At 34.9% G+C, this 27,447-nt stretch overlaps 1 protein-coding gene across 10 annotated transcripts in view; it reads left to right on the plus strand.

Moving 5' to 3' along the window:
• The window catches only part of NME7 (NME/NM23 family member 7), a 229,615-nt gene that overhangs the window by 45,093 nt on the left and 157,075 nt on the right, over positions 1 to 27,447 (plus strand). For all 10 annotated transcript variants that reach the window (XM_009437588.4, XM_063787333.1, XM_063787493.1 and 7 more), the window contains 3 exon segments: positions 12,356 to 12,466; positions 19,221 to 19,271; positions 23,648 to 23,855. In XM_009437588.4, coding sequence (XP_009435863.1) covers positions 12,356 to 12,466; positions 19,221 to 19,271; positions 23,648 to 23,855 — 370 coding nt within the window.

The raw sequence follows: 27,447 nt of genomic DNA on the forward strand, positions 1-27,447 counted from the left end.
CTTTCTGTGAGAGAAACTGTGACATGGTGCCTCCACATGTGTCCCTGTTCTTCTCTCTATTGTTTGTCAAAGCTGCATTCATCATTCTTTTTCTCAGTTTTGATTTAGAAGAGATACAGTCATCTGTAAAAGAGGCTAAGAAAAAAAATGGAAGAGAAAGAACAACTTGTAGATACAGCTGAAAATTAGACTTATAGAAAACAAGAAAACAAGGATTTTTGATGTTTTCCTTCTGAATACTGATTTTCAGTATTAGCAAGATGACATTTTAATTTTCAGTCTCTACATTTATGAATTTCAACTTTCTGAGACTAGAATTAATTATATTTGAAATGAAATTTTAATTACTTTGTCATCTTTCTTGGCTCTAGTTTCTGTAGCTTATATTTTGTATGGTTTGGGGAGATTTTTTTTTCCTGTAGAGTGATTGGTGCTGTAATTAAAATAGGGATTATTTGTAGAAGTTAAGGCTGTATGTATAAAAGGCCCCAAAAATGATTTAATTCAATAGGGAAAACAAATCAATCAAACTGTTTTTTGAGATCTACTACTCAAATGACTAGCTGATTGCCTAACGTCTGAGTCACTCTTATAGTAATATGATATCTCTTTCTGTGACTTCCATAGTCTTTCTATATAAGCACTTTATAGCTCTTGAGGTGATTGGATTCTTAGTGTGGGTGTTAGTACACAAATGGTGATGGATCAGAGGGGTGGTGAATGCCTCATTAAAAAGGAAGACCAACGACTCTCTTTGAAATAGGACAGAAATTTCAGGTATTAGATAAATAAATAGGAATCTTTTAATGTTATGAGATCTTATGTAAAAGTCTTTGGGATTAAAGAAATGCCAACCATAATTCCTTTATTTAAAACTCATAAATATGTGTAGCATTCATTTATGGAGCACATACTATATGCCAGACACTATGATATGCACTTTACATACACCTCAGTTCAAGACTACTTTATTTTATTTAATTATTATTATTTTTGAGGTGGGGTCTGGCTCTGTCACGCAGGCTGAAGTGAAGTGGCATGATCATAGCCCACTGCACCCTTGACTTCCCACGCTCAAGTGATCCTCCCATCTAAGCCTCCCAGGTAGCTGGAACTACAGCCATGCACCACTATTCCTGGCTAATTTTTTGGTATTTTGCTAGAGATGGAGTTTGGCCTTCTTGCCCAGGCTGGAAGACTGCTTTAAATTTTTATTTAAACTAGCAAAATAAGTGAGTTAGGGAGTCAGGGTTAACAGTCTGACCTAAGAAAAATAAAATAACAACCATAAAAATTATAATTTATGTATTTTAACTATGATTTGACTGAAGCGAATGTTGTTAAATCTATTTTATAGAATGGGTAAGTAACTTGTCCACAGTAACACAGCTAGAAAGTAAAGGGAAACCAGAAAACCATGTTTTGTTTTTCCCTAAAATTCATTCTCTTTCTACTAAACCTCTAATTAATATGCTGGCAAATACTGTTGAATGGGACTGATTTTAAAACAGGATGAACAGAAGAATTCTATTTTAATGTAAAAACAAATTGGAAGTATTTGGGCTTTATATAGTTAATGAAAATGAAAATATATGTAGTATATATTTTACTGACTCAAATTGATTCACCATTTTCTCTTCTTATTCTTTCTTAATTGCATATGGGTTAGTAAATCCAACAACCATTTGGGTGATTTAAATAAACTTCTTCCAAACCAAAGAGTTTCAAAAATTTATTGTTTTATTTAAATGGCAAAAAGTAAGCATATGGAAATATGTGTGTATGTCTATCAGCGTTCCACAGAAACACCTTCTGTGTAACAACTGATTTAGTCTAGTTCTCAGTTTTGTATAGTGTTGAGAAAAATTTATGAACCAATTACATTTTCAACTCTTTTCTTTCTATAGTAAAGCCTGTAGTGGGGAGGATGAGTGAAATTGATCCCCATGGAACCTATCAGCTAATTGGGGAGCAGTTATCCAGATAATTTAATATAATTCAGCTTAACTCATAAACTAGCTTCAGCTTTCCAATTCCCTTTGACTGTAGATAGAAATCTGACATTTGATTCACATTTTTATCCTCTCTTTATAAAGATCCTCTAATCAAATGGATAAAGGTTACAAGTTGTCAATGAGTCAGTCTTTGATTTTAATTTTAGCTAGTAATTAATTGATGCTTTATGATTGTTGTTTAGATGTAGAGACACGATACAATTTGTGTCTTTCTAAAAATTTATTACCTCAAACCAGAAATAATTAAAGTTTTCATATGATGAGTCAATATGTATATGTATGCATGTGTATGAATGATAAAGGAATTTTATATGAATAGACAGCTATTCCCCATGTGATAAGTGAGGTATTAAATGTTTACTTTGATAGCTTATATCTTTAGTAAGAAGTTTATAAAAATCAATGAAAAATAATGCCAGTATCCTATTTAAAAATCCATTAATTTTAAGTACTGAGCCACATATTTACATTCAGCAATCCTCATTCCTTTTGAGTCTCAGCCAGAAAGCAAGCCATCTAATCAAATTAAAGGGAGAAAGGCATCAGTAGGTTGGGTGAACAACATTATAGTAGATGTTAAATACATGAAATTCTTGTGCCCATCTATTAACTTTCAGTGAAAGGAAGACCCCACTGTTTTTCAGAAGAAAAATTATGAAGTCAACTGTGTGTATAATCTTTGATCCCAAGGTCTAAGCCCAAGTTATTTGAGGCTCCATCACAGCAGGAACTCAGTCACAGTATGCATTTTCCTGTCCTCTTGGAGATGTACTGAAATGGTATGTGGATAAAAAAACAAGCCATATTTTAGGTGAGACCTGTGCTTGGAAGGGGCTTAAGAATACTTCTCCCTGGAGGTAGGGAGATTGACCTAAATAATTTTGAACTAAATCACCTTTTGAATTTTTAAATACAGCCCCAAAATTCCAAGCATTTGCTTAATTGATAATTTTTTAAAAGCTACTGAAATAATACTTTATATATTTTCTAGACTTATGTAGTTTAACAATTCTTATGGATGAACATACATTTTCTAATATTAGAATTTGACTCATATGAACTATACATTTTTTATACGTGAAGATTTGGCAGTATCATCAGATATATGTTTGAAGAAATTTCATTGGAAGGAAATGTCATAAAATCTTGGCTATATCAAGTTTGAAATAACTTCAGTGTTCAGGTATTATATAGTTTAGCAGGATTACAGTATTGGGATATCATAATGTATGAATGACTTAAAAGACATTTTAATTTTAATTAAAATTAAATTTAAAAATTTAATTTTAATTAAAATTAAATTTAAAAATTTAATTTTAATTAAAATTAAATTTAAAAATTTAAAATTTTTAATTTTAATTTCATTAAAATTAGTTTCAATTAAAATTAAATTAAAATTAATTTTAATAATTGTAATTTTAATAAATACAAAAATGTACCTCTTCTGTTCTTCCATCCCAACTGGAATAAATTAAGTTTAGAATACTTTAAAAATTATTATTCTGTCTTCCTCTGGTTGTTATGGCACTTCACCACCGCTACCCCCACCACTGCTTCCATCTCTATCTCTCTGGCAATTTTTCTGAGTCATTCCTTCTCAGAGGCAAAAAAGACTCCTGGTATTCCCCAGGGTTCTGTTCACGGCCCTTTTTTTCTCATTCTATATACTCTCCCAGGGGATTCTATGTACTCCATGACTTCAACAATGTGTTGCTTTCCAAATTTATGTCATCACCCCAGCTGTAAAACCATATGTTTAAGCTTTTTCCTGAACGTTTCTATGTAGATTTTTCACAGGAACTTAAAAATCAAAAATTGAATTAATTGACAAATTCAAAATTAAATTAATTCTCTTTCATTGAAAAACCTACTTCTGTATGCACTAACACAACATTCACCTAATTATATACTTACAAAATTGGTGGCTGTCCTTGAGTTCCATATGTATTTTATCCCTAAATCCACATGGGGACCTAATCTTACCAATTTACTTGTCTCCTTCATAAATCTCTCTTATTTCTCTTCTCTTTTTTATCTTTTACATTCCTCCTTAAAACAGCTTCTTGTCATCTCTTGAGCTCAGTTAGTCTCCATTCTTCCCTCCAAATTACTAACTGATGAAGAACTAACACAGGAGACAGATGTAGATCAAAATATTAAGTATTAATTTTACTTAGGCTGTCTTGTGAAAGCTGTGTTTGAGAATGGTTGAGGCTTTCTTTCTATTCCTATTTCCTCTATCCCTTACACTGATCTGGAACTTGAGGCCTGCCTGAGGAAAAGTTGGATCTACAGAACAAACTAAGGGCATACTTGCCCAGGGTTCTCATCCTGCCTCCCAGCCCATGGAGCACAGGAGAGAGAGCACTAGAGAGAAACAGGCTTCCACTGCAGGTGCCGGACTCTGATTCCAATGTGCTTAACATGTGAAAGCAGGAGAACAATACGCTATCCCTTACTTGTACACTATCCCCTACTTGAGGGCCTGCAGGTCTGAGAAAAAAGAGGTAGGGCCACATATAACCAGAAACCCTTAAATATGGCCAGACATGGAGAAGCAAATGGAAGAAGTAGAGAGAGAGAGCACTTTCTTATGGGAACAGGGATAGAAGTTACTTTACTCATGAGGAGCAAGGGTACACATTCCTAGTTGTTTTCTGGGTTTTATACCTTTAAGCCAATTGGCTGCCATGCTCTAGTAGACTATGGCTACTTCTCGGGGAACAGACCAGATGAATATTAGTTTAGTCTTGCTCTCACCTTTGGGAAACCTTTCCCTCGATACCAATTACTGTTGCTTTGTATATTGTCCTAGGACCAGTGGTGAGCAGTTGAGTTTTGGCTGCGGAAAGGCCCTCTAATGCCTTAGAGGAATACCTTAGTTCAGTAACAGAGGCCTTGCTAAAAACTCACCCCCAATCTTTCTCTCATCTTTACTTATCTATAGTATCATTGTCTAAGATGGCATGCTACTGATTATACGATAGACCCAACAACAGTGTAACTGCCTCCCAAATAATACAATGAAGAATGCCTTCTCATTATTAAATTCCCAGGGAGAAATTGATATTTTTTTCTGTAAAATAAGAATTCTGCCTTTCCATTCTACAATTCTCAGTCATATGGTCCTTGGTCAGTTAACAGATTAGAATTGGATTTCCTTTTCAGCTCCAGCTTGAGCCATCTTTCCTTAGAAAGGGTTTGATTGATAGTGTATTTGGGTTAATTAATATCTTTTTGCCATCTCTTTTATACTTGCCCTGTTATGCTTTAGATATGTCTCTTGTAAATAACATATAGGTTTTTTTTCAATTTAACCTGGAATGCTTATATTTTCATTGGTAAAGTTAATACATGTACATTGAAATATGCTGTGATTATTGTTATTTTTGTATATGTTTCTATTTTACTGTTTTCCTGTTTTTCTATTTTTTCTTCTTGCCTTTTCTTTGGATTAGTTGAAGAAATTTTTCTTCCTCTCTTCAGTTTTTTTTCTATTATATGGTTTTCTATTGAAGTTATAACAAATTACCACCAAGTTAGTCACGTAAACAATACAAATTTATGATCTTACAGTTCTGTCAGAAGTCCAGTCAGATCTCATCAGGTAAAGATCAGGTGTTGATAAGACTGCATTTCTCTTGAGGCTCTAGGAACGAATCAATTTCCTTGCACATTCCAACATCTTGAAGCCATCCACATTCCTTGGTTTGGGGCCACCTTTCTCCATCTTCAAAGCCACCAATAGCAGGCTTGAGTCCTCCTCACACTGACATCTCTCTGGTTCTCTAAAGCTAGGAAAGATTCTCTGACTTTAGGGACTCATGTGATGAGATTGGGCCCAGGGGAATAATCCAGAATAATCTCTACTATCTCAAGGCCTGTAATCTTAATCACATCTGTAAAGTCCTTTTTGGCAGGTGAGGTAATATATTTATACGTTCTGGAGATTATAATGTGGACATTTTTGAGGGGTAGTGTTATTCTGCCTACTATATTCTGTTGCTTTAGAGGTTATGTGATTTTTATACTTGTTCTTTATTGGTTAGGCTTGAAATTTTTTCATATATTTAACTTACAGTTCTATAAGAATATGGCTCTCTCCCAAGTCATACAACAAGATTAGGACACTTTAGCTCTAATCTTCTCTCTTAAATCTTACATAGTTTTGTTATTATTGTTGTTTTTGGACATTCAGTTTTTTTGCCTGCATGTTAGACATTCTTTTATTTATTTATTTATTTATTTTGATAGAAACAACATTTGCTTAGATTTACCTAAACATTTGTTCACCAATTTTTCTTGCATATCAACCTGTCCTTTTAGAATATTTTCTCTTCTTGTTATTCTTCATTTCTTCATTGTAAACTACCTGTTTCTTTTTAATCTGCACGTTTTTTATTTTACCCTCTTTCTTTAATGATACTGTTGCTAGACACACAATTCTAAGTTGATGGTTATTGACCAATTTTCTTTATTCCCCTTTTCTGCTATTAGTAGTTACAGAATTATATATTCTATCAATTTTTAATATTTTTAATATATGCAATTAAGGGTATAAATTTCCTTCTAACTGCTTATAACTATATCCTATTATTTTTGATATGTAATTTTTATTCAATTTGAAACATTTTTTACTTTCTTTGTGTTGTCTTCTTTGGTTTATTATTTATTTAGAATTATGTTTATTTCCAAACATATGGAGATTTGTTTATTCTCTTTTTGTATTGGAATCTAGCTGAATTGCATGTGTCTAGAGGACATATTCTTCATGATTTTTGCCTTTCAAACTGGTTAAGATTTGCCTCTGGCTTAGAATAGTCAATTATTAATGATCTATGTGTGTTAGAAAAGAATGTTTAGGCCAGGTGTGGTGGCTCACGCTTGTAATCCCAGCACTTTGGGAGGCTGAGGCGGGTGGATCAGTTGAGGTCAGGAGTTGGAGACCAGCCTGGCCAATGTGGTGAAACCTTGTCTCTACTAAAAAATTACAAAAATTAGCCGGCCGTGGAGGCGTGTGCCTATAGTCCCAGCTGCTTGGGAGGCTGAGTGGGAGAATTGCTTGAACCCGGGAGGTGGAGGTTGTAGTGAGCTGAGATGGCACCACTGCACTCCAGCCTGGGTGACACAGCGAGACTCCATCTCAAAAAAAAAGAAAAAAAAAAAAGAAAGAAAAGAAAGGAATGTTTAGTCTGCAGTTGTTTTGTATAGTTTTATATATTTATTCATTAGGTGAAGTCTGTGAATTGTGATGTTCAAATCTTTCACATATTTACTAATTTTTGGGCAGCTTATTCTATCAATTGCCAAGGTTTTATTAAAATTTTCTAATGTAATTATCATTTGTCTATTTCTTCTTGTAGTTATGTTAGTCTTTATATTATAATTTTAAGGGTATGTTACTAGGTGATTTAAATTGTTATATCTTCTTGGTAAGTTGAATCTTTTATTACTATGAAGAGACCATCTTCATCTCTAGCAATGCCTTTTACTTTAAACTGTACTTTCTCTGATATTACTATAGCTGCACTGGCTTTCTTTTAGTTAACATTCGCATGGTATACCTTTTCCATTCTTTTTACTTTAGATTTTCAGTATTCTCTTCTACGTGTGCCTTTCATTAGTTTTTGTTTTTGTTTGTTTGTTTTTTATATCTTTTTTTTTCTTTAAGTTCCGGGATACGTGTGCAGAATGTACAGGTTTATTACATAGGTATACATGTGCCATGGTGGTTTGCTGCACCTTTCAACCTGTCATCTAGGCTTTAAAATCCAATCAGATTATCTTTTTAAAAAAATTTTTTTATAAATACAGTTTTATAACCTGCATCTACTGTAGAGCACTTATTTGTAACGTAACTACTAATATACTTGGCTTTAACTCTGACAGCTTATCCTGAGCTTTCTTCTCCTGCCTGTTTTATTATCTTATTTTTGATTGTTCGGATTGCTTGAGGATTTTTTTCATCTATTTTTTTTCTATATACAGTTAGTATTTACACTAGAAACTACAACATATGTACTTAACTTGGTAAAGCTTAAATCTAATTAATATTTTCACCTTCCTTCTTTAAAATCTAAGAATCTCAGAAGACTTTAGCTCAATTTTTGTTGGGATTTTTGCTGAATTATATGCTGTTTTTGTTGTGTATTTTTTTTGTTTTTTTTCCATGAACCTAATGATTTACTATTATTGTTTTATGTAATGAGTATTCATTTAGGTTTCTTCACTTTTTGCTTTTTATCCTTTCTTTTATCTCAAACATTCTGTTTGGGATTATTTTACCTTTGCTTAAATTACATTTTTAAAAAATATTTTCCTTTTGAGTGTGTTTACTAATAGAAAACTCTTCCAGTTTGCACTCATCTGAAAATGTCTTTATTTCACTTACATTCATGAAACTATTTTCTTATCTCTGTTGTATCTTTTTGTTTCTCTGTGCTTCATTCTGAATTTGCTTTCTTCTGTCAAACCCTTTATCTAGTACTCATTTTCATTATTGTATTTTCATCACAAGATATTCTAATATATTCTTTTTCAGATCTGCTTATTCCATTTTGTAGCTTACAGTTTTCTATTACCTGATAATGTTTTGTAGCTTGTCTTTTAGTCCTTTAACCATAGTTTGCACAGATATTTTACAGTTTTTCTCTGATTATCCTAGTATCTGAAGTATTTGTGGGTCTCTCTCTTTTCTTGTTTCTCCTGGTTTTCCCTCATGTTGGCCTTTTCCCTCTATGTGTGTATGTGTCTGTGTGATTATCTTTCTGTATGATTGCCATGTGTGTATGTGTGGGTGTATTGCATATATGTAAATAATATATGTGAGATATGCATTTTCATATGAATTATTTGAGGTACAGGATGACATTACTTTCCTACTAGGAGGGAATTAATTGTCTTTGCTTCTGTCTTTTTCCCATAGGCATTAGCAGTCTGTATGATTGGTAGTTCAAAAATTCTAAGTTTTGAGACTGCTTAGATGATGTGAACTTGTATTGCCATTCAAGACCTGGTTGTTTCTGATTCACCTTAAGCGGGGGTGGTGTAGCCTTTGGGTCCAAATTGTTTTAGGAAGGATCATCTCTTGGGTTCTGTTACCCTTTCCCAATGATGTACTGCAAATCAAAGTTCAGATTTTCCAGATAGGCAATGCTGTCAAGTCAAAAACAACTTTCATTCTTACTTTTCATTCTTTTGGGTTTTTTTTTTTTTTTCACTTTTGTCCCAGTAATTATTTATGATCTAGTCAATTTATCTTTAATTTTTAAAAGATTTTTAAAAATATCAACTTTTTTAGTTTTTGGTGGAAGAATTGTTCTGAATAATTTTGCTGTTGTTGCCAAGCAAAAGTCTTGATCACTGAATTTTCCACCAAATTACAGGTGCCTCATTTGAGACAGTTTTCCTTTATCCATGGGGCAGATACACACTTTATGCTTGTAAACGAAGTATGAGAAAAACCAAAAATTTAGCCTTGATGTTTAGAATAGGTTTACTTTTAGAATAGGTTTAGAATAGAATATTTACTTAAGACAAATATGAATCCCATATAGATTAAAGTTTACATATTTATTCTTTTTGGTCAATGGCATTTAAAGAGTCCATAGCACTGCACTATCTAAGATGTTTAATAGCACTGTACTATCTAAGACTTTATTACATAGCAATAGCACTATACTGTCTGGGACATTTATTGTACTGCAGTCAGTCATCTTTCTCAGAAATATATTTGCTGCAATTTTTGCTCAGAACCTGATGGTATATGAAGACATTTATTGCATAGCTCTGTGAGAATTGTTATTTTCTGGAAATCTATATTCTGGGTTCGTGAAGGCTGGCCATACTGTTTTTTCACAAGAAGTAGTTACCGTGTATTGCTAAGAAGTTTTAATCTTAAATAGTGGTTTTTATAATGTTTTGTTTTCTTTTGAGAATATCTCACGCTGCATCTTACAGTGCTTGCCTCAGTGCAGGCAAGAGGATTACTAAGTGGTAGATTGTTACACTGATGGTTCTCAATGAATCATACCTTGTGGTTTTCTCTCACAATGACTCTGAGCTTGACCACGTGACTTGCATTGGCCAAAGAGATGTCAGCAAAAATGACTCAAGGGGACACTTGATAATTGCCTGTACATTGGTTGATGTGTGGTGGTATTTGAAGAGGCCTGCTCTAGCCTCCTTAAGGACCACAGGAAAGAAAAGCCTAGTTGTCTCAGCTGAGCACAGCCCCCAGCTGGCCCACTAGCTGAATACAGCTGTGTGAATGATCCTAGGTGAAACCATTGCACAGCCTACCTACAGAACCTTGAGAAATTGTTGTTTTACGCCACTACATATGTGGATGGTTTGTTCTGCAGTTACAGATAACAGAGATACTACTGATATATCTTTGTCACCCTATTGTTTCTTCATGTGCTATCTTTATTTTTAAATTAACACATATGATGCCGATCTCTCTCTTATTTTCCCTCCAAAATACAATTTACTATTACTTACTGAAAAATTAAGCAGCAAAGACATGACAGAGGAATTTATTTAGAGTTATTTATCACATAGTCAATCCTTTGTCTCTTGTAGGCATTTAAGAGAAAATCAGATTACATTTTAAGCTGTTTGTCAATTTTAGACTTTTCACATTGCTTCTTGTTTATAGACATTGATGACTACTGCCATGTTTTATTTTTTCTTTAAGAGCCATGGTCAGTGAAATGTTCTTCCAGAGTTTAGCATAAACAGTTTATAGGTTAGTCTGGATTAAAATATTTAAATAATATGAATTAAAAAGTGAAGAGTTTTAAGAGTGTTTTCAATGAAGCCAGACAATATAAAGTAATATAACTGACTCATCTGCTTTAAAATAAAGAAAAACATTATCTGGTATAATTTGTAATAAACACACTAAGATGAACAATTTCTTTTGTTATTACAGTTTTAAAACTCAGCCATAAGCTATATCCAATTTAAGTAAGGATATTTGATTTTTTTTTTTTTTTTTTTTTGAGATGGAGTCTCGCTGTCGCCCAGGCTGGAGTGCAGTGGCGCTATCTTGGCTCACTGCAGGCTCCGACCCCCGGATTCACATCATTCTCCTGCCTCAGCCTCCTTAGTAGCTGGGACTAGTAGTAGCCCGCCACCTTGCCCGGCTAATTTTTTGTATTTTTAGTAGAGACGGGGTTTCACCGTGTTAGCCAGGATGGTCTCGATCTCCTAACCTTGTGATCTGCCTGCCTCGGCCTCCCAAAGTGCTGGGATTACAGGCGTGAGCCACCGCACCCGGCCAGGATATTTGAATTTTATCCTGAGCTAAGTTTGTCTTATTGGTGAAAAAAATCCAACAATGAAAAGACCAACCTTTCTCCTTTTATGGATTCCTTGAATTAATGCCAGTGTTATAAGAACAATTGGAAATGCAGAGGGGAAAGTAGCAGCAATTCTTTATCACAAAAGCAGAATTACTCCAGCTAATATAGTTTTTATGTTGCATTTGCAAATAGTATTCTTGAGGATTTGGTGATGATGCCCCTTTTTAATAATATTAATAGTAACATTATTTGTGATGTGGAAGGACAGACCTAGGAGTCTGGTAAACTGGGTGTTTTGTCCTGAAAATGTTGCTGAGCAGCTGTGTAACCTTTGTCATGTTACCTTGGTAGGCCTAGTTTCCTCATTAGTAAAATGAGGACACTCAGGTGATCTTCATCTCCAAATTTCTCTTAATTCTGAATCTTCAGAGGGGGAGAGTGGAGAGTGCATTGTTCTGATGTGTCCTCCTGGAGAAGAACATGATTTTAAAAGTTAGCATGTTGTTACGTATTCATATACACTGTTGTATAAGAAGACATTTGATTCTTCATGCGGTCACCCATGTTATGAATAAAGAGTCAATAGAAGAATTTATAATTATTTCCAAATCAATGTTGAACTGACTATATAGCATACATATGTTGAAGTCTAAGAGACCAAAAACCAAGCTCATAATATATTTAATGCAATGTTTTAGAGATTAGTCCCTTGTATAAAATGTATTCTAAGAAATGGAGATTCTAAATGCCTGTGTTTTCTCATTTGGATATATTAAAAATAACAATTTTAGTGCTTTTTTTCCTAAGCTTCTCCCTCCCCCAAGTTTAGTATCTAATTTTGATGTTCATGGGAAAAATACTAAGCTTACTTTGTGTAAGTTTTTAAGGGATGTCTTTAATACACTTTTCTATACAATTAATTTCAAATTTTGATGATCTAGGATGATTGTTGAGAATACTGCTGCTTGGGAATTATAAATAAAAACTGTTGAACTATTTTTATTTGCAAACTTATTTTTTGTTTCCTTATAGAACGCTAGCCCTAATTAAACCAGATGCAATATCAAAGGCTGGAGAAATAATTGAAATAATAAACAAAGCTGGATTTACTATAACCAAACTCAAAATGATGATGCTTTCAAGGTAATTTTTTTTTATCATTTTCAGTTATGTAATGTCTGATTCCTTTTTAAAAAATCATTTTCTGTCTTTCTTGTCATTGTTTAAAATTAAAAAACCTCCTATTGAATGACAAAGAATAGAATAGTAACTTAACCAAAATGGGAACTGACAGGAGTTCATCTAGAATGTTACTGACAAAGCCGGCCCCCTAAAAGATTTGATCTTTTCCTATTCAGTGTCATGAAGCCCATATACAAAACCGAAAGTGAGTATTAAGCAGTGCAGGCTTTATTCAGTGTCTGTGGAATTGAGAAACAGGAGCGTGGCTCACAAATCAACTTCTCAACTAGTGAGGGGTGAGGGGGTTAAAATAAAGGATTTCTCTAATAAAGGACATGGAAAGCAAGAGGAGCAATATGCATGTCTTTTCTGGAAATTGGTGGTGAACTTCCACCAGTTTCACAATTGATGGTGAATCGCAGTGCTGCTTTCCTTTTTGTCTTTTTATGGCCTCTTCCGGTCATTGTCATGGCGATTTTCAGCTGTCATGGTGCTGGTGGGAGTGCCATATAGTATGAAAATGAGATTATAATGAAGCCCGAGGTCTTTTTGATGTCATTTGGTTGCATATCTTGGTTCTAACCAGTCTTAACTGGTCTGGTTGTAAAGGGAACCTTTTATTGCAGAAGTCCTGTTTCTTAAAGATAAGCAAAGTTAGGACAGGGTAGAAATTCAGCTGTCATGTAGGCATTACACCAGGCAACAAAAAGAAAAAGAAGAAAGAAAAGAACAATAAGACACCAAGTAATCAGATGCATAAATAACCACTGAAGTCTAAGTAATTAGGAGTTGTCAAATTATGCATGCCTCATTTAATTATTATTGTCTTTCAAAACCCCATCTGCTTTTATAACACCAGTGCTTGATAATTATAATCATTTCTTAATATATAAGGATAACACACTGTATAAAATTAATAGAGGAAATGATGTCTGATTATTTTTATTTGACAAGAGGATTTACTGTTGAGATTTCCAAAGATGATGCATTTGGAAATGTTTACATTTAGCTCTTCTTATTATAAATAATAGGCAAATATACCTATTTATTTTTTACCTAGATAGGTAAATATACCTTTCTAACAAGCAATCCAACCTGTTTGACCAGATATTTTCTAAGTTATTTAGTGAAAATAAGACTTATACATTTACTTATCCCTTTCTATCATGAAGTAAGTAACTCTAACCCCATAAGAATGGCAAGGAGAATATTAACAACGTACAAACAAAGGATAGGGAAAACCTTCTCTTCAGTTTTTTTTAGAGATCCTTTAGAAAAAAAACTAATGATTTTTCCATGATATTGGACATTTGTTTTTAAAAAATTTCCTACCAAATGGACAAAGCAAAGACTGAAACATTCTGGAAGATGAAGAAGGGAGATGAGTATAGGACAGAGGCCTTTGTTTCCTGGGATCACCCTCTGGTTGGCTGAGTGTAACACAGAGTGTCTCTAGGGACAGGAATGTAGCAGTTAGGCAGATCTGGCTCCAATAGTGTTCTTATGTTTCTCCACTAGTTTTTGTTTGTTTTTGGTCAGATATCTTCTTAATGCTTCAATAAATCATTCATTTCTGGATTTATTCCATGGGTCAGTTGCATTTTTGTTTCTGTGAGAGCAGGGACAATGGGGAGCAGTAGACATTCAAGTCAGCTTCAATACATCTGATTCCGAGAAACTTTAACACAAAACCCTCCATTTTACCCTGACAATGACATGTTTAATTGGAATTTTTCTCTTATGTATGATCTCCTAGTTTACATATTTTCTAGAGAGACAGGAGGCTTACATTTCAGAGCACAGTATTTAGACCAGATTGCTTGTAACTGTGCTACTTACTAGGTGTGTGACTGAACAGTTGACCACTGTGTTTATTTCTTCATTTGCAAAATGGGATTTTTTTTTTTTTTGAGGTGGAGTCTTGCTCTGTTGCCCAGGCTGGAGTGTAGTGGTACGATTTCGGCTCACTGCAACCTCCACCTCCCAGGTTCAAGCAATTCTCCTGCCTCGGCCTCCCAAGTAGCTGGAACTACAGGAGCACGCCACCACGCCCGGGTAATTTTTGTATTTTTAGTAGAGACGGAGTTTCGCCATGTTGGCCAAGCTAGTCTTGAACTCCTGACCTCAAATGATTCACCCGCCTCAGCCTCCCAAAGTGCTGGGATTACAGGCATGAGCCACCGCGCCTGGCTTAAAATGGGATTTATAATACTACCTATCTCATAAAGTTGTTGTGAGGGTTACATGAGTTTAGTGTCTCTATACTTCTAGTGTCTAATGACTTGGTATCTAACTTCCTGTGGTAAAGATGCTACTTGTTTATCATAATGGCCCTATAGCACATGAAGAAAGATGCTAAAACCAGCAAACACTTCAAGAGCACCATAGGGCGTACATTTGCTAGTTTCTTTGAAACCTTAAGTCTTGTTAATTCCACCCATGCCTTTTGAAATACTTCATTCTTTGGAGTACCACAGATGCAAGCCCTTCTAATTACTTGTTGACACACCTGTTCATTTGTAGTTATGCACTTCCTTTTCCCATAGTCTTCTGAACACAAATCTCTTACCAAACCATTTTCACTGGCCCCTCTGGAAATCAAGTTTCATTGTGAACAAATATCCCTATGTCCATAGTGTCTTAACAGAGTGTATCTTTGCCCGCACATTTTTAGTTTAGTTGAAATCTGACCCTTCTCCAGGGATATTCCTTTCCTTTTAGCCCTGTAGGCTGCTCACTCACAAATGTTTCTTGTGTCACAGGGTCATGATATAGCGTATTTTAGCTCTCTCCTAAAAATCTCTACTCTTCTTCATCCTTGGAAATTCATGTTATTTAGTTGTTTTACCATCCACTGAGCCTCATTGCCATTCTACAGTTCACAAACTCCACATTTGTTAAAGATTTGGGCACTTTGTTTATAGTCTCCTTCTATTCCAGTGTCTCCTGACAGTTGGGATGACTTCAACATCTCTGTCAGTGATCATCCAGGGCTCTACTCTATTTGCTTTCCCATCTCAGTGACGGTCACTATGATTTCAATTAGGTATTCCTCCAGATCCTTGCTTTTTGTTTTTTAAAAAAACGTGGTCTCGCTTTGTTGCCCAGGCTAGTCTCGAACTGGCCTCAAGTGAGTCTCCTGCCTTGTACTCCCAAAGTGCTAGAATTATAGGCATGAGCCACTGCATCCAGCTTGTTGTATGTTATTTTCTTTACAACTTTACTTGAGTAGTCCCATGCATGTCCATATGATCACCTACCACTTACTTATAGATGAATTCCAAATACATCTTCAGCCTTGACTTCTCTCTACAACTGTCAATCTGAAAGTGATCCTAGATTCATCTTGCTGCTCCCCCATTCCTCATACCTACCTGATATATAAATATTTTTACTTCTGCTTTCTGTATATCTCTGGGAGCAATTCTCTCCTTATAATTCCTATTGCAGCCCCTTAGTTTAGGCATCTTATAGGCTCATATTCAGACTTTCAACGTATCAACATAGGCTACTGACTGATTTGTCTACTTCTTGACTTACTACCTTCTATTCCTTGATGGCTCATTTCCTACCTCAAGATTGCTCCATGCTATTTTCTTATTGCCATTAGAATGAACCTCATAAAATGAAAATTTGAACATGTTACCATTCCCTTCCTTAAATCCGTCAGTGGTTTCCCATATGCAGGAAAATATGGTCAAGCAGACAAGCTCTTTGATAGAGTATACAAGACTCTTAGTCATCTGTACTCACCTACTGTAATAGCTCTAAGAGGATACTTAGGTTTCAGTTCCCTAAACATGTTGTGCTTTATCGCATCTCAGTTTTCTTGTACATAATATTGTACTGTCTTGAATGCTCTGCCTTGTCTTCTGTCTCATCCATTCCTATTCATCGTTCAGAACCAACTCAAATGTCTCATGGAAACTAATTCCCAAGAAAACTTAACTGCTTATCTAATCATTCATATCACTTCATATATTTTTATTAGTATGTTGAGCTTGAGATTTCATCCAATTTATAAGCTAGGAAGTTACCTGTAACTCTTCGATGGATGTTAGCAGATGACATGAGACTTCTGGGTCAGAGACAAAAGACTTTATAATGGTAGAGCAAGCAGCATGAGCATTGTGTTTATATTGGTTCTCCTTGCCTCCATATCCTACAGGAATAAAATGACCAATGCCCAGGTGTATACTGTGTATCTAGAGGGTGGCATCACAACTGAGGAGGAGTGAGCTTGGGTTACCAGCTGTTCCATTAGCAAGCAATAAACAGGCCTACTCTTTATACTGAAGAGAGGCTTTACCTTATCCCTCAAGGTTTCTTGTTGCAAACACAATCCTGAGAAACGACACCGATGAAGATCAGTCAGGTCCTTGCATTCTTGGCATACCCGATAAGACAAGTTAGAAGAGAGAAACTCACCTGGAGGAATTTCTCACAATGTATGCATCTTTTCTAAAATTGTTTGTTCAAATGTTGGTTCCCCCATGATGACAATATCCAGAAGATAGCTGCTGAGTTCTGTATGACTTTGTATTTCTAGTTCTTGGATCAGTGCCTCAATCAAGGTTGGCATTAAGTAAATATTTCTTGAAAGGGTTAACGGATAGATCTTTGTGAAAGAATGGTTAGTTTCTTCATAAAAACACAACAAAACATAACAAAACAACAAAAAACTTCTCTAGATAGTGATTCGCTTGTTAATACCTATTTCCTTCTAAACCTTTAAAGCAAAGAATTAGATAAGAATGATGGGAAAAAATTTATGAACTCTCATCGTGGTTTCAATTTTAGATTTTGAATGGAGATAACTATGGAATCAGGGACATGTTGGATGAAAACAATGAAACATTTTTAGTAATGGATTGAGGTTTTTCTTTTCAATGATGTTAAAGATTATGATTGCTTTTTCCTTTCTTGTAGTTCAGTTTTTTGCGTTTGAAAAGCTTAGAATTGGTTGTTTTAGTATTCTTCTGCTAACTCTTCTAATTTACTCTCCATGTAAGTTTTTCAGTTATTCAGTTTTACCCCATTTTAGGCTGTAATGCAGTATATACATATCTCTTTTTTTGTGAGTTTTTCTCTTTACCCTCTAGAATGTTGTTCTGCAGTTAGTAGTAGCAAGAGCATAAGCAGTCAGAAATTTGCAATCAGAGAGCTTTGGGTTCAAATCTTCTTGTCTTGTCCTTACTAGCTTTGTGAACTGGACAACTTATGTAACCATGCTGAACTTTATTCTTTTCCAATGTAAAAAAAGGTGATCACACCTATTTCAATATATTGTTGTAAGGAATAAATATAATAATTTAATCATGGCTATAATTGGCTCTAGAAAAATTTGATTTTTTCTCCTTTCCATGTCTCGGGATGAATTTTATTCTCTATATTGGCATTACATATTTCATAATCTCTTCATAGCCAAATGAATGTTTAAGTACATTTGGTTAGAATGAGAGTATGCATGATATAACTTGTTATGTAAATTCATTTTGTAATATCCTGATAAAATCTTAAAAGCATTGCATATCAAATGAATTCTCAAGCCTGAAAGGTTGATTCTTTGCTAGGGAACAGTTTCCAGTTTTAAAAGTAGTTAATGTTTACATATATTTGTCACATACTGTGAACCCAGTTCAAAGCCTTTAAGAAAACTACACAGTGTTAGGAGAGTCATCTGGTTTGCTTTTAAAAAAAGCTTTTTAGACTTTTTAGCTAATCAATTTGAAGTGCATTCTTTTATTGCCGCTGTAGATATTCTTTAGTGGTGATATAAATGTAAAAATAAATCCCTGTTACAATTAATAAACTCTGAATTCTAAATGTTTCCATATTCTCCCCTTTTTTAGTGATGTCAGTTAAAGCATTAGTAACCAATAAAATAAAAACATATTAAGATACATAATTTCTCAGGCAGCTTTTAAAAACATGACTGTAGTCTTTCCTTTGGAGAGACCTAGCTAAGAAAAAAAGCTATAAACATTAAATTAAAATTCTAGCCTAAGCTCTTAAATTTAAAGCCTGTGGAAAAAAGTGACAAATTTTTAATTAGAAGATGGCTTTGCATTTTTTTGATGCAACTTATTTAGACTTTAAAGAACAAATATTCTCACTGGTCAAATATTAACCTTTGTTTCTAGAATGTTCAGGATGCTGTGTAAAAAGATGGATAAGGCCAGGTGCGGTGGCTCATGCCTGTAATCCCAGCACTTTGAGAGGCCGAGGTGGGTGGATCACCTGAGGTCAGGAGTTTGAGACCAGCCTGGCCAGCATGGTGAAACCCCATCTCTAGTAAAAGTACAAAAATTAGCTGGTCATTGTGGCACACGCCTGTAATTCCAGTGACTTGGGAGGCTAAAACAGGAGAACTGCTTGAACCCAGGAGGTGGAGGTTGTAGCGAGCGCCAAGATCGTGCCACTGCACTCTGGCCTGGGTAACTCAATCTGAAAAAAAAGAAGAAGATAGACGATATATAACATAAGTAGAAAAGTAAATATTGCCTCCTACATTAATTTTTATTTACATTGATATTACTCATACTTAAAAAATATTTTGAAAGAGTGGCTTTGACAGAATATTTGGTGAAAAATTATTAATTAAAATATAAATTAGTATAAATTGAGAGGATTTTATCTTAATTTTATTAATGTAAGCTAAAATAAGTGTTTTCTTTTATAATTCTTAACTATTGTCATTTTGATTATTTTATAGGAAAGAAGCATTGGATTTTCATGTAGATCACCAATCAAGACCCTTTTTCAAGTAGGTCCTTAATTTGGGGATTAGTGGTATGTAAAGGAGGATATCCTAGAAAACTATGGAGTTACATTTGTAAAATTTATTACATGAGAATAATCTGTCAAAAGGGCCATAGCAACATCTTGCAACTGCGCAGAATTCTAAGAATTACATTCTCTTTTTATTAAGTAAGAATTCCTATATTTTATCATTAAAAATCTTAAAGTTTAATCAGTTGCAAATAGAAAGATTTGTTTACATTACAAGAAGGATAACTTTTAAAATTTTTGGTTGATTAAAAATGGAGTGATAATTATATTTGATGTTCAATATTTTTATTATGCTTTTGTGTTTGTGGGGCTTTTAATTTTTTTAATTTTTATTTTTTATGTCAACTTTTACTTTAGATTCAGGGGGTACATGTGCAGGTTTGTTACCTGGGTATATTGTGTGATGCTGAGGTTTGGGGTACAATTGATCCCATTACCCAGGTACTGAGCATAATACCCAATAGTTAGTTTTTCAACCCTTGCTCCCTTCCCTTTCTCCCACTCTAGTAGTCCCCAGTGTCTGTTTTTGCCATCAATAGATATTATTGTCCATGAGTAGCCATTATTTAGTTCCCACTTATAAGTAAGAACATGTGGTATTTGGTTTTCTGTTCTGCGTTAATTTGCTTAGGATAATGGCCTCCATCTCCATTCATGTTGTTGCAGAGGCCATGATTTCATTCTTTTTTATTGCAGCATGGTATTCCATGGTGTATATGTACCACATTTTTTTAATCCAGTTCACCACTGATGGGCGCCTGGGTTGATTCCATGTCTTTGCTATTTTGTATAGTGCTGCAGTGAACAGGCAAGTGCATGTATCTTTTTGGTAGAAAGGTTTGTTTTCTTTTGGATATATAGCAGTAATGGGATTTAAGGTTCAAATGGTAGTTCTGTTTTAAGTCCTTTGAAAAAACTCCAAACTATTTTCTACAGTGGTTGAGGTACTAATTTGCATTTCCATCAACAGTGTATAAGTGTTCCCTTTCTCTACAGACTTGCCAGCATATCTGTCGTTTTTTGACTTTTTTTAAAAAAAAAATTCAACTTCTATTTTAGATACAGGGGGTACACATGCAGATTTGTTACGTGGGAATATTGTGTGATGCTGAGGTTTGGAGTATGGATCCCATCATCCAGGTAGTGAGTATAGTACCCAATAGGTAGTTTTTCAAACCACCTGCCTTCTCTCCTCTAGTAGTCCACAGTGTCTATTATCCCCAAATTTGTGTCTATGTGTGTTTAATGTTTAGCTCCTACTTGTAAGTGCGAACATGCAGCATTTGGTTTTATGTTTGTGGATTAATTTGTTTAGGATTATGGCCTCCAACTGTGTCCATATTATTGCCAAGGACATGATTTTATTTTTTTATGGCTGTGTAGAATTCTGTGTTATATATATATACCACATTTTCTTTATCCAATCTGCCACTGATGGGCACTTGAGTTATTTCCATGTATTTGCTATTGTGAATAGCACAGCAATGAGTGTATGAGGGCATGTGTCTTTTTGGCAGAATTTCTTTTCCTTTGGGTATATACCCGGTAATGGAATTGCTAGGTTAAGTGGTAGCTCTGTTTTAAGTTCTTTGAGAAATATCCACACTGCTTTCCACAATGGCTGGAGTAATTAATATTCCCACCAACTGTGTACAAGCATTCTCTTTTCTCTACAGTCTTGCCAGCATGTTATTTTTTGACTTTTTAATAATAGCCATTCTGACTGGTGTGAAATGGTATCTCATTGTGGTTTTGATTTGCATTTCTCTGATGATTAGTGATATTGAGCGTTTTTTCATATGCTTATTGGCTGCTTGTATGTTCTTTTGAGAAGTGTGTATTTATGTCTTTTGCTCTTTTTTTAGTGGGGTTGTTTCATGCTTGTTTGATTATTTAAGGTCGTTACAGATTCTGCATATTAGTCCTTTGTTGAACGCATAGTTTGTGAATATTTTCTCCCATTCTGTGGATTGTCTTTTTACTCTGTTGCTAGTGCAGAAGCTTTCTGTGCAGAAGCTCTTTAGTCCCACTCGTCAATTTTTGTTTTTGTTGCCATTACTTTTGAGGACTTAGTCATAAATTCTTTCCCCAGGCCAATGTCCAGAATGGTGTTTCCTAGGTTTTCTTCTAGGATTCTTATAGTTTGAGGTCTTACTTTTAAATCTTTAATCCATCTTGAGTAAAGTTTTGTATATGGTTAAAGTTAAGGGGCCAGTTTCTTTCTTCTGCTTATGGCTAGACAGGTATCCCAGCACCATTTATTGAATAGAGAATCCTTTCTCCATTGCTTATTTTTGTTGACTTTGTCAAAGTTCAGATGGCTGTAGATGTGTGGCTTTATTTCTGGGTTCTCTATTATGTTCCAGTGATCTATGTGTCTGTTTTTGTACCAGTACCATGATGTTTTGGTTACTGTAGCCTGTTTTACTTTTAAACTATTTTGGTAGTCTTGTATACATAAAGCAATGTTCATGGAACCTTTCTATTTTAACTAGTTTGATATATATTTTGTTCCTTGACATGGAACAGATAATATATGTTACACTTTATATATTCTAAATATTTGACATGTAATTAAATTTAAGTGAATATTTTGCATGCTCATATTACTATTACTGTTGCCAAAGAGTGTTTACACTTCTAATAAGAAAGAATGTTATATCAACCAAACTAAATGGCCACAGTAGACATGTTATTTGATATCCTGCACTGAGTAGTGGGTTTTTAAAAAACGTTTTATGTAAGAAAATTATTATGCTATAGATTATTTCAAATCAAGCATTATAAAATATTCCTAAGCCTTCTTAGAATAGCTATATACACTTTTCTAGAAAATTGGTGGAAATTATCTTTTGGTATAAACTTTGTATATGTTTACAGCATTAACTTACAACTCCTAGTCTAATGATTTATGTGTGATTTGCATGCAGTAAATTTTATTAAAGGAATGAATTAACTAGTTGCCTGTTAATGAGAATGATGTAACAAAAGACTAGGTGAAGTAATTAAATTTTCATGAAGCAGTATCTATGATCAGGCACATCCTTCCCTATATTGTTACATGCCATATTCATAGGCTTATTCGATTGTGTGTTTTGAGAATTTTGTATTAATAGGGCGTTAGATTGTAAGTGTCTTGAAGGGGGATCTTTTTTGTGGCACAGACGCTGATATGTTATAGGCAATTATTAAATGCTTATTGAGTGAATAAACATGGTTTGCTCCTTTGATTTGGGTTTTTTAAAATCTAATGGTTGGTCTTGGGGGTTTTGTTTGTTTTGGCAGCAAAGGTCTGGCAGAAAATGTATGAGGAGGTATTATAGACCTCTTAGGATAGAAGATAAGAATACTTTTTTGTACATGCTGTTTCTTAGAAATATTCTTCAAAATGAATGGGAGTGTTTTAAAAAGGAAGTACTGAGGGGAGCTGACATATAACATGCAGGGTGGAAGGAAGTATGTAAAAAATAGTCATAAGTTAGGGGGCACAAAAGAGCCTGTCACACCATGCTCCTTTCTCCAGGAGGATCTCTTCTCTCTACTTTGGATGAGAGAAAACCATGGGCTTACTCTAAAAAGTACTGTGTCCCTGCTTAATACAGTCAGAGGGAGGATGCCACTTATTTCATAGTTAAACTTGTCATTGCATCCTGTGCACATATAAAAGTAGAAAATAAAATGAAGTATTATTTTTTATACCTTGGGGGACTGTGACTCAGTGCTGGATTTTTAATCAAGAACCTGTGCGTACACTTTAATAATTTAATACAGAAATAACCCAGAGTAGTTTTTACACTAATAAAAGGATATTTCTTGAAGCCTGCTGGGGATTTTTTTTTTTAATCACCAAACCAGCTCAGTGTTTATTGATTAAGAGAGTTCTTTGTCAGTCTTTGAATTCTAATAGTTTTACACAAAAATAAATAAATTCTTACTAAAAATATGTTACAAGGCATCCATCCCTATATATTGTGAAATTGTACTTGACTGCAGTGGTAAACACATGTAAACAAAAAGGAAAATCCTCTGTACCTGTTAGAGCACTGGGAAAAGCATAGGTCAACAATATGCATTTTAAGTCATGAAATAGTCTTAATTCAACAGAACAGTGATTTTTCTGGTAACAGTAATTTGACATTACTAGTGATTTGAAGTGAATTGAGCCACTGCAAGACACTCAATTTATGAAAAATTTCTCCTGCCCATGTAAAACTAACTATGCTTAATGGTTCTAAGATTATAATATTCATGTCTATGTTGAAATAATCCAATTTAAATATATCCTGTGGTTAAGACAAATACCTAGTTGACAGAAAAAAGAAGCAAACTAATCTTCTATCTGTTTTGTAGTGAGCTGATCCAGTTTATTACAACTGGTCCTATTATTGCCATGGAGATTTTAAGAGATGATGCTATATGTGAATGGAAAAGACTGCTGGGACCTGCAAACTCTGGAGTGGCACGCACAGATGCTTCTGAAAGCATTAGAGCCCTCTTTGGAACAGATGGCATAAGAAATGCAGCGCATGGCCCTGATTCTTTTGCTTCTGCGGCCAGAGTAAGGTGTTTTAAAAATATTTTAATGCTCTTCTAGTTCTGTTAAATGTTTTATATCAAAGGAAAGCATTTCTATCACTGGTGACTTAGGGTGGATTTATGCCACTGCTCTAGTAGTAGAGAAAACCTTTGACATCTTGCCTACTATCAAACAGTGATTCAGTGTGTCTCCTTTGTGAACTGGTAACCTGATCATGATCAACATAAGTTTTCTCCAATTAAAACACTTCTCATCCTGTTTCTTCTTCCCAAGACTTAAATTACTGAGGCTCCTAAATGTTTGAATTATTGAATTCATGTAAGAATACCAGTTTATGGCTAGTAGATATTAAAAAGAAGATATAATTTGAGATATTTCCTTTTGATTCAGACCTAACACTGTGCTTTCAAGCTTAACATCCTATTATTTTCCTATATATAGCTAGTGTTTATGAAAGTTTCTCTACTCCTTATTTTTAAATCCATATAAATAAAGCATTTATTGGATTTATACTGAGGTTGAATTAAAGAAGTGTAAGTTTATTTTTAGCATCGTGAGAAGTGTCTCACTTAAATTAAGGTAGTTTTTAATCTGGTTGTGTTTGCAATGAAACAATATTAGACAGTTTTATAATTGATTTCTTTCTTTTTCCTACCATTTCATCAGCAAGTCCCTTCAGCTCTTTCAAAATAAACCCTGAATCCGATCATTGTGGTCTGAATCACTATTATATTTTGCCAGAACTGCTACAATAGCCTCCAAATTCTTTTTTCCTCTTTTCTTACACTCAATTAATGAAAATTTTACCTTACCCAAGTAAAATCAACTATGCCCAGTGATCTTTTAAAGACAAATCAGATTAACATTCACCTGCTGAAAACCCTTCAGTGAATTTCTGTCTCTTCTAGAATAAAATCTAAAGTCTTTATTGTGGCCTCCAATGCTCTATCTAGTCTGGCCCATATCTATCTCTAACTGTATCTTTGATCAATCTCTATCTTAATCATTGTGTTCCAGGCACACTAACCATCTCGCTATTCCTTGAATAGCATATTTCTGTCTGGAATGGTCAACTAACAGCAAAGAGGACAGTGTGGTTGGATAGGAATGAGAGAGGGAGGAAGAGGGAGATGAGGTTACAGAGGTAATTAGGGGAAAGATTATATGGTCTTATAGGCCGTAGTAGTACTTTTAGATTTTTCTCTGAAAAAATAGAGAGCCATTTTAGGGTTTTGAACAAAGGACTGATATCTTCCACTTGCCATTTAAAAGGATCATTCTGGCTGTTGCATTAAGAATGACTATAGAGGCTGGGAGTGGTGGCTCACACCTGTAATCCCAGCACTTTGGGAGGCTGAGGCAGACAGATCATTTGAGGCCGGGAGTTCAAGACCAGCCTGGCCAATATGGTAAAACCCTGTTTCTACTAAAAATACAAAAATTAGCTGGGTGTGGTGGCGCCCACCTGTAATCCCAGCTACTCCAGAGGCTAAGGTGGGAGAATTGCTTGAACCAGGGAGGTGGAGGTTGCAGTGAACTGAGATCATGCCACTGTGCTGTAGCCTGGGTGACAGAGTGAGACTCCATCTTGGGGGAAAAAAAAAAAGAATGACTATAGAGGGCAAAAACAGCAACAGGGAGCCTAATCAGGAATCTGTTGGAATAACCCAGTGAGATGATGGCTTGGACCCAGGTGGTAATAATGAAAGAAGTATACAAATATATTTTAAAATATATATTAACGGTTGAAGATTTTCTGCTAGATTGAATGTAGAGTATGAGAAAAAGATACCAAGTATTACTCCAAAGTTCTTAGCCTGATTATCAGAAGGATAGAATTTACGTAAACTGAAATGAGGAAAACCGTGGCTAGAGTCAGAATGAATGGACAATCAGGAGTTAACGTTTTGGACGTTTATAAACTTAACCTGTTTGTTAGTTTTCCAATTAGACTGATGAAAAAAATTAGTATGACAGCTTAGAGTTATCAGCACATAAATGGTATTTAAAGCCGGGAGACTGGTTGAGATTACCAAGGAGAAGGTATAGATAGAGAAGTAAAGAGGACCAAAGATGAAGCTACATCTTGATAAAAGGTTAAGGAGAAGAAGGCAGCAAAGGAGGTTGAAGAGGAGCCACCAGAGAGGTAAGAGGAAAAACTGAGAGATAATTATGTCCTGGAGGCCAAGTGAATCAAATACTCTAAAATGAGAGAATGACCAGTGGTGTCAAATAAGGCAAGTAAGAAGAGGACTGAGAATGGATTGTTAAATTTTGGAATGTGGATATCATTGGTGAACTTTGTAAGGTGAATGTTGATGGGGAGGTGGAGGCAAAACCCTGTGTGGAGTAGACTTAAAAGAAAATTGTGGGACAGGAATTGTAGTTAGTGAATATAGACAACTTTTTTTTTGAGGAGTTTTTTTGAGGAGTTTTCCTGCAAAGAGTTGAGGTGGTAGCTGTCAAGAAAAGTAGTATCAATTTTTTTTAAGAGGAGAGGTATTGGGTAAAAAATTGATGATGTAGGAAAAAGAGGAAGACTTATTGGAGCAATTTCATTAATTAGGCAAAAGGAAATGGAAATTAGAACCCAGGTGGAGAGATTAGGCAGGTGTGCCTCTCAGGTACTCGTCTATAGCAACAGATGGGAAGGGAGAATATGTGAACACAGATGCAGATTCTTAAGTAGGAAGCAAGATCAAAACAGCTGAAAGTGAGGATGAGGTATAAGGTATTGGTTGGTCTGAAGGGAGAGAAGAATATGTGAAATGGTGATCTGGAAAAGGAATAGATCAGGGAAATGTGGTGTGTGATTGCTATACTGAATTAATGGCCCATCTAGTGTTCATGGCCATGAATTATGGGTGTGGTTCTCCAGCCTGTTCAACTGCATGGCTGAAGGTAAGGAGTAGGTGGAGAGCTGGCTTTTAACCATGGCTGTGGTTTTGTGAAACAAATGTGACGAAAGTGTTAAGGAAGTTAAAGATACATGCAAGAGAGCAATTATAGTCTTTGACCATATCTTAGTAGTAGACATTTATTGTAAATGTGGTATTGTTTTGTATAGTTAAATTTCCAATCATATTTTAAAGCATTATAAAAACAATAAACATATCTAATTAATGAAGGAAATAATTGAGGCTGAACTGAAAGTCACTACCATGTTTACTGATATTTCCTGCCTATTTCACCCTATTACCGCCTTATGCCATCCATTTCTTTTTTATTTCTACTAGATCATTTAATAAATTTGAGCATAAATATACTTGTTGGATTTTAGCATATCTTGTAGTGGAGCAATTTTTGTTAAGTTAGCTACTGTCTCAGTCCATTTTGTGTTGCTGTGAAGGAATACCTGAGGCTGGGTCATTTATAAAGGAAAAAGGTTTATTTGGCTCATAGTCCTGATGGCTGGGACATCAAGATTGGGCATCTGCATCTCGTGAGGGTCTCAGGCAGCTTCCACTCATGGTGGAAGGTAAAAGGGAGCCTGCGTGTGCACAGATCACATGGTAAGAGAAGAAGCAAGCCACCGGGAGAGGTGTCAGGCTGTTTTTAACAACCAGCTTTCAGAGGAACTAATAGAGGGAAAATTCGCTCACCTTGGAGGGAG

This window comes from Pan troglodytes, chromosome 1 (assembly GCF_028858775.2).
Source record: "Pan troglodytes isolate AG18354 chromosome 1, NHGRI_mPanTro3-v2.0_pri, whole genome shotgun sequence".
Lineage (NCBI taxonomy): Eukaryota > Metazoa > Chordata > Mammalia > Primates > Hominidae > Pan > Pan troglodytes.